Consider the following 7,804-nt stretch of genomic DNA (forward strand, 5'->3'; position numbering starts at 1 on the left):
GCCATTAACTAACAACCTATATATAACCTGTAATATATATATATATAATATTTATTTAATAAATGTTATTTAATATATATTAAATATATATATTAAACATATATAATATAATATATATATATTATATATGTTTAATATATATATATATATATATATATATATATATATATATATATATATATATATATATATATATATATATATATATATATATATATATATATAACCTGTGGAGTCACGTTATTAGGACAATTTACTTGGTACACACACCTACCCAAAATGAAACATTTTTACAGGTGATCTTTATTGATACTGTCCGAAGTATTGAAGGGGACCTATTATGCTCATTTTCGACACTTTTTTTTATTGAGTTGTGGTATCCTACAAAACAGCGACACATGATAAACCGTACAGAAAGCTTTCTAGATCTTTCAGATTCTGCACCAGATTCTCCACCTCCAGGTATGTTTCCTGAGAGAAGGCAATCCGCAGACCAAAAAAGGAAGTCCGGATCACATTGACCTCGGTAGAACTTGGTGTTAGAAAAAAACTCTTGTCAAACAAAGCGTGCAGAGCCATCCAAAATGTCTTTCACGGCTCACTTCCAAATGCACAAACCTCATTATCTGACGCTTTGGCATTCTAACATTTATAGGTCAGAAAAGTGTAAAAGCATAATAGGTCCCCTTTAATTTACCACATCCTACTGAATGTGGGTGTGTGTGTGTGTGAGACTGATTAACAGCGAGGTCATTATTGAGTCACAAACCCTATTAAGGTTGAACCGCACCAGGCTGAGAGGCTTCAGGCGACACATCACAACTCTCAGAAACTCCGCTTAACATTCCGTTATGTTTCTAGAATGTTACCCCAGTAACGTCCTGATCACCAGTTATTTCAGATAGTGTTAGAAGTGTAAAGGTTAGCTTTCTTTTAGAGGGAACCATACTGCCTGCAGTCATGGGGAACTTGGGGAGCTTTTGGTGGATTGTGGTGGAGATTGCATGCAGGATTCTTGGCATATCGACAGCCACAGGTAGGATGTATGGTGATTTGTGATGTAACTCAAACAAATGCAGAATCTCTCTGCAATTTGTTCAGCTGCTTGATTGGTAAAAAAACAAAACAAAACAAAAACATGTAGCATTAGGGGTTGGAAATTTCACAAGGCAAGTTTTGTTACAATATGCTGTTCATAAGCTGTTGCCAGAATAGGTCTCATCATCCTCACAATAGAAGAGTATTTCAAAAAGTCACTCAGTAAAATCGCTGCTTTGGATATCTTAGAAAGAGCTCATATAAGAGCTCATATTTCCAATCCATTTAAAAAGTTTACAAAAAATATGTATGTATATGTAAATATGTATTAATTCAAAGCACAGTCTCTGGGTTTGCTCACTTACGCCTCCATTACTTAAATGTCCTCTTCATTGATGGTGATGGTTTCCTCAATAGTTACTATTATAGTATACTATATATAATCTCATAATATATAGTAGTATACTATAAATTATAGTACTCAATAAACACATGGTGGTAACTTTATCCAGGTTGATTTTTTTGTATTACACTTGCATTTGATCTAATTGGATTGTTCGTGTGTACCTAACAAAGTGGCTGGTGAGACTATCCAAGTACAATGGTAGCTCAGCTAAGGTCCGCCCCAATTAGCGCTTTTTCAGTTAATATGCATTCTTAGCCATCTTTTTTTAGCTGTTTTTATATCTTTAGAATGCACAGAAAAGACATGTGTTCAAGTCTCACATAAGGATTGTTGATGATGATGACCAAAATTCTAAAAAGGTGGAGTTTTCCGTTAACAAAACAAAGACCACAAACCATCTCAGATTTTGAGAAGATGTTGCTGGTGTGGCTGAACAGAAAACAGGTAGACATTGTTTCAGAGGTGAGGCTGCAGCGTGAGGATTTAACAAAGACAACGCCTGCAAACGAGTGAGTCTGTTGACAAATTTAAGGGAAACAGAAATAAACAACAACGAAAAAGAACAGGCGTACACGGCGTCGTTTTGAGGCCATTGTGAGGATGCAAGTGCAAACAATGTGCTTCCAAACTCTGCCATCCCTCCCCTCGTTGTTGTTTGCATTACTTTTTTTAATGTAAAACTGTGCATGTTAAAAACTCATTAACTAACCTCTCCCCTCGGTTTGTGGATGGAAGTAAATTAAAACGGTCCCTTTTGGAAATTTGAAGAAATACAGCTGGAATAGGTGCAGATTCTGGAAGATCTAGAAAACTTTCTGCGCAGGTTATTGTGTGTAGCTGCTCTATGAAGTCTGTGGAGTCCACAGCTCAATACAAAGGGCTGAAAATGAACATAATAGGTCCCCTTTAAATAAAATAAAAGTAATGTTAAATTCATTGCTTTGTAATTATTTTTTACATTTACAAGAATAAACTTACGAGTTTAAATAAATTTATGAGTTTTTTTTGCATGTAAAATTATAAATATTGTCTATAATATGCATTTTGTCTTAAATTTGGGGAATTAAATGATTTTCTATGTGAAAACCTGCCTTGGTTAGAGTCCATTTTGGTTTGAGTCGGACCTTCTGGAAAGGCTTGATGATGCTAACTGTACATCCAACATCTCTGCCAATATATAGAGCACAAAAATGTGCACGCAGCCTGTGTATCTCTGCTACACACACACTTTTGTTTAGCCTCATTACCCCCTCATTGCTAAACTACTGTAATTGACACAGTTGTAGATGCTGTTTATTTAGTGAGACATGCGCCTGATATTGCTCTAAAAGCCACTGTCTCAGCATCCAGCAGCGTTACTAGCCTTACTGGAGCTCACATGGTTTTATACCGTGTGTGTGTGAACATTTATGTTGTACGCATTTGCCCGTTGGTGTGTGTCTGTCTGCCCCTGTGTGTGTGTGTGTGTTCTATGTCCAGACAGTTAAAAGGGGGTACACTTTATGTTTATTTCCATCTTGTCTGTATGCAGCGTTTATTCCTCTCACACTCTATAAACGAGAAGAAACATTTTAGCAGCTTTCTCCTGATTTCCCCTTGGTGTTGATGGTATCGCAGGCATTCTGCAAAGCCTGCCATGAAAACTGCTTCCATGTGTAGTCTTGATGACGCTTTGGCGGTGCTTGTCTCATCTAGACGTCCAAGAATTAAACACATTTTGGGAAAATATAATCAGATTTCTTAAATAAACCATGATCGGTTTTTTGTTTGTTCACTTGTTTAAAGTGATCCATGTCCACGGTGTATTGCCCAACTGGTGGCTTTTTGCACAGTATGTTGTTAAATGATAAGGTATAGTAGTCAGCACTCATGGCAGCAGAGATTATCGCTGTCAAAGGCAAAAGTAGCATTTCTTGTCAACATCCAAACTTGGAACCAGCACTATTTGACCTTTCCTTTCCATGATTTGGTCAGCATATCCATTCAGCTGGACTTTGTTGTCAATTCCAGTCCCAGCCAAGCATCACTTGTTTTAAGGTGGTCTCATTAAGACTAAACAAATATAGGAAAAACAATATCACTGATCATTCATGAAGTCAGGATGTGAGATAAGAGCAGTGGCAGTCAGCTTGCAGTGATATCAAATACCCTACACTCATTTTGGCTTTCGTTGGTATTCTTTGGCTAAAGATCTGCAATGTGATTAAAGAGCTGCAGTAATTACAAACACGAGTAAGCCATTAGCACAATTCTGTAATCATTCATGACATCAGTCTTAATGCTTGGAATGGAAGATATGCATATTGGGGTGGGTTACTTCAGGTTCATCCAAGTGATTATGTATTGTCCTGGAAGAGGTCAGTGCTGTTAATATGATTAATTCCTGAATTTGTCGTTATCTGCACGACTCAACTCTACAATTAACAAATACATCCAAGACATACAAAATTCATGATTAAACAAGCCAAACAACACATTTACAGTCAAGAAGTTCAAACCAAGTGTATTTCTGTTCCATGTTCATAGAACATGCAGTATAGATATACACAATATACCAAAATCCCCTCATTAGATTCACAAACTGTGGCACGAGTACTACATGGCATATATACAGGATCCATCTAGTGAATTAATAAAATGATATTACAGACATATGTACATGACATTATTACATTGCACGGATACACATGATCAAAATTTTTACATCTCTAACACACTTCATATGCCACAAATTAATCAACCCAGCAAAACAAAATAATTTTGAGGTGGTACTTGCTGCAAAAAAATGCAAATAAAATATGAGAACCACTGATTTACAGAACAGAGATTGTTGAATGAGACAATGCAAAGATTACATTTTAAAAGTGTTGCCTGGCGTGAACTAGTGAGCCAAGTCTGACATCTGGTGGACATACTGTGCTATGGGCTTTCTTTCCTCAGTGCTGTGTGCTGTAGGAGTGGAGACCCTGCATCAAGGAGACTTCAACAGCCTTGGCATCTACCTACTGTAAGAATTTGTTGAATATTGTTGTTTAAGTGTAAAACTTATGTATATCTTTTCAAATATAGTAAATACTCTCCTTTGTGTCTACAGAGTGTATTATTAGGACAATGAGGAGGGACATATCTGTACGCATAGGAATAATTCATTAACTAAAATTGCACAAGAATGGTAACTAAATTTGACATTTTACATAAGGTATAGCGACAATAATCGCATATCAAATTTAATGTTTTTGGTTAGCTGTACTCACCCAGAATGGATAACCCACTTGTGGGTCCTGACCCACCGGTTCAGAATCACATCCTGGCCTGCTTTCTGTTAGTCCTGCTACTTTTTCCTGTGGATCACGGCCAATCAAACAAACACATGGCCACAGGAAAGCTTCTCCCTGAGGAGAGATGCAATTCAAAACAATTTAGAATATTTTTTTTTCTAAGAAGAGACTATTATTGTAATGACTTTAGTCCTGGAGGCATTTTTTTGGTTTACAAGATGGTTATCAGAATTTTTAAGGGGGCAATTACTGGTCCTTTAATGACACAATAGTGTGATTCACACACAAGCTGACATGTTTCAGTCTGCTGTAGATGTTATGAACAAGACGGTGCATGTGGTCCAAAGTGTTTGGTTAACAAGCAGTTATCAGGATATTTAAGAGGGTAATTACTAGTGATGGGATTGTGATTCACGCGCAAGCCGACACGTGTAGATATTATGAGTGTATGTTGTCCAAAATTGTGTTGTTTCCTCCTGACAGAGTGTCCTCTTTTGGCGTCATGATCTTTGAACTGGCTTATTTCATCGATTCACTACTGCTCATGTGCCTACCGTGAGTACACCACTACAATTTACTATGAATGTCCGTCTAAGCAGCATATTGAGGTCACAGGGGCACTTTGGAAACTACGACCTGAGTCACATTCCAGTCCACGACTCGGCGACTTCATACTCAATACACTTGACGACTGAAACGCTACTGATTCAATCGGCAGCAGACAGCTACTTCCCCCTGGCCATCAGACTGCTCAATGCCAAATAAGCCCCTCTACCTGCCCACACGCACAACCAAAACTTTAAATTATTATTATTTATTCTAAATTATTTCAATTATTTGTACAAATTACTGTTTACGCTGTACATTGTTCATATTTGATGTCATCTATTTATTCTCCACATTATTATTTATTATTTATTATTACACGGGAGCCAGGCAACGACATTTCGTTGCCAATTTCACTGCTGTGTTATTGTGCAATGACAATAAAGAAAGTATATGTCTATGTCTAATAGTCAGTAAAAAACAAGAACAAGAACTTTGATGTTTTCTCAATAAATGTCGTTGCTAATATTGAAACGCCATTTGCCGCATCGTCCGGAAAACATCTCAAAGTGTTTCCAGGACACGTATTACTTTAAATTTTCCTCTACAAGGACATCATACATAGAATTAGCTAGTATGTCATCCGTAACCTGGAACTGGAAACTACCCAAGTGTTGTTTACTTAGGTATACCCTCATACTTTCAATAAGGAGTCCTTAATTGGTTCAATTAGCATCAAACAACCAATGAATCTTGATGATAGTAGTAGAAGTCAGGAAGCAGTATTGTATACTGACTAATATTGTATATTGACTAGTGAGTGAGTTTGTAGAAACAATATATTTTACACACAGTTAAACTTTATGATTTTACTAATAATTTCAAACAAAACATGTACTATTTGCAGTGCAGATTTCTATGCTTGGGCTGCAAGTGGTTAGAGTGCAGGCCTCACAACTAGGAGACCCGAGTTCAATTCCACTCTTGGCCATCTCTGTGTGGAGTTTGCATGTTCTCCCCGTGCATGTGTGGGTTTTCTCCAGGACTCCGGCTTCCTCCCACATTCCAAAAACATGCTAGGTTAATTGGTGACTCCAAATTGTCCATAGGTATGAATGTGAGTGTGAATGGTTGTTTGTCTATATGTGCCCTGTGATTGGCTAGCCACCAGTCCAGGCCTCTTGCCTGAAGACAGCTGGGATAGGCTCCAGCACCTCCGCGACCCTCATGAGGATAAGCGGTAGAAAATGAATGAATGAATTTCTTTGCTTTTTATGAACAGCCCAGAGATGAAGAGTTGCTTTCACTGCTTTAACCTTTGTCCTTTCCCATTCCTGCAGTTGTCCTCCAGACTGGCAGCTCTTTATGTTGTGGGGGAAGATGGCCCACGTTGGAGGATTTCATAAGTTCCTCTATTACTCCATCATGTCTGTTGTCTGTTTCTTGCACCCTGTGTTGGTGTGGCATGCCATTATCCCAGGTAAAATGAAGACGACTGTTCTTGATTAAAAATGTCCATGTCAAATGCATCATAGTAGAGTAGAAAAAGCCTGAACACCTGACTACAATTATGATTAAAGTAATAGAATACATGTCTCCACTCTTGCAGGGACGATGCTTCTTGTAACTGCATTCTTCAACTTCATACTAAGCAAGAAAACAAACACTAAATTCCCCAAAAGACCAGAGGAGAGCTACAGCGAGCAAGGCCTGACCGCGGTGTGCGTGACAGAGCGACCAGGCTCGGACAATGCGCTCTCCTTCCTGCAAGTGTTGACAGGGAAAAGAGTTGCCGTAGCAACCAGGGACGGCTGCCACGTCCTGGCCGACAGGCGAGGAGAGAGCTTTCAGGCCATGCTGGAGCTGGAGCAGATGCCAAAAGAGAAGAGGCGGAAGGAGAGGAGGCCCATTTGGATGAGAGTCCGAGAGGAGGCCAGAGAGATGGAGGAGATGAAAGAGTTTGTGGAGTCAGAGCCAGAAACCACCTCAGACACCGCACCTATGATTACTGACTGATGTAGGCTTTATTCATAACACACTTGAAGAAAATGATGATTATGTTCATCCTGAACTGGTGCTATACCGCAACTACAACGCACAAAATGATGCTTTTCAACAATGCCTGGTGATAATATGTATGGTATTTATACAGTATGATTAGTAATGTAATGCTCCACTAATGGAGAGTGCAACCTCTGAGATTTAAGTTCAATTTTCCCCGTAGGAATAATGGGAATAGTGTCTTACTGTGCCATAAAACCTTTACCTCTCACTTTTAACATGAATTGCCACACAAATGAAAAAGAAGTTAACCACCCTAAAGTGTAAAAATAACATTGCCATAACTTCAGTGACAAGTGGCAATTGGCACTTGTTGGTGTATCTTTGAAATGAGTGTGGCAAAAAAAGCCAAAGAAAAAGCAAAACACAGCTCCTCCTGTGCTCACTCAACCAAGGTTTTTTAGCAAGATGTTTTTTTAGCCGTTTGTTCCATCACACGTGTGGCTTTTAGTCTGATTCACTTCATTTTTGCTGC

The 7,804-nt window shown here is 38.4% G+C and overlaps 1 protein-coding gene across 1 annotated transcript; it reads left to right on the forward strand.

The window, feature by feature from the left end:
• Positions 1-948: 948 nt before the first annotated feature.
• Positions 949-7,361, forward strand: tmem72 (transmembrane protein 72). Its single transcript, XM_058058870.1, has 5 exons — positions 949-1,036; positions 4,385-4,451; positions 5,206-5,277; positions 6,609-6,748; positions 6,878-7,361. Exons 1-5 carry the CDS (start codon positions 961-963, stop codon positions 7,282-7,284), a joined length of 762 nt encoding a protein of 253 aa, XP_057914853.1. The 5' UTR covers positions 949-960; the 3' UTR covers positions 7,285-7,361.
• Positions 7,362-7,804: the final 443 nt, after the last annotated feature.

This window comes from Doryrhamphus excisus, chromosome 20, assembly GCF_030265055.1.
Source record: "Doryrhamphus excisus isolate RoL2022-K1 chromosome 20, RoL_Dexc_1.0, whole genome shotgun sequence".
Classification (NCBI taxonomy): domain Eukaryota; kingdom Metazoa; phylum Chordata; class Actinopteri; order Syngnathiformes; family Syngnathidae; genus Doryrhamphus; species Doryrhamphus excisus.

Excerpts from the sequence above, each read along its gene's own strand:
- tmem72 (XM_058058870.1), top strand. The coding sequence starts at position 961 with ATGGGGAACTTGGGGAGCTTTTGGTGGATTGTGGTGGAGATTGCATGC. Across the intron at positions 4,452-5,205 it reads AGCCTTGGCATCTACCTACT|AGTGTCCTCTTTTGGCGTCA; the intron begins GTAAGAATTTGT and ends TCCTCCTGACAG. Across the intron at positions 5,278-6,608 it reads CTACTGCTCATGTGCCTACC|TTGTCCTCCAGACTGGCAGC; the intron begins GTGAGTACACCA and ends CCATTCCTGCAG.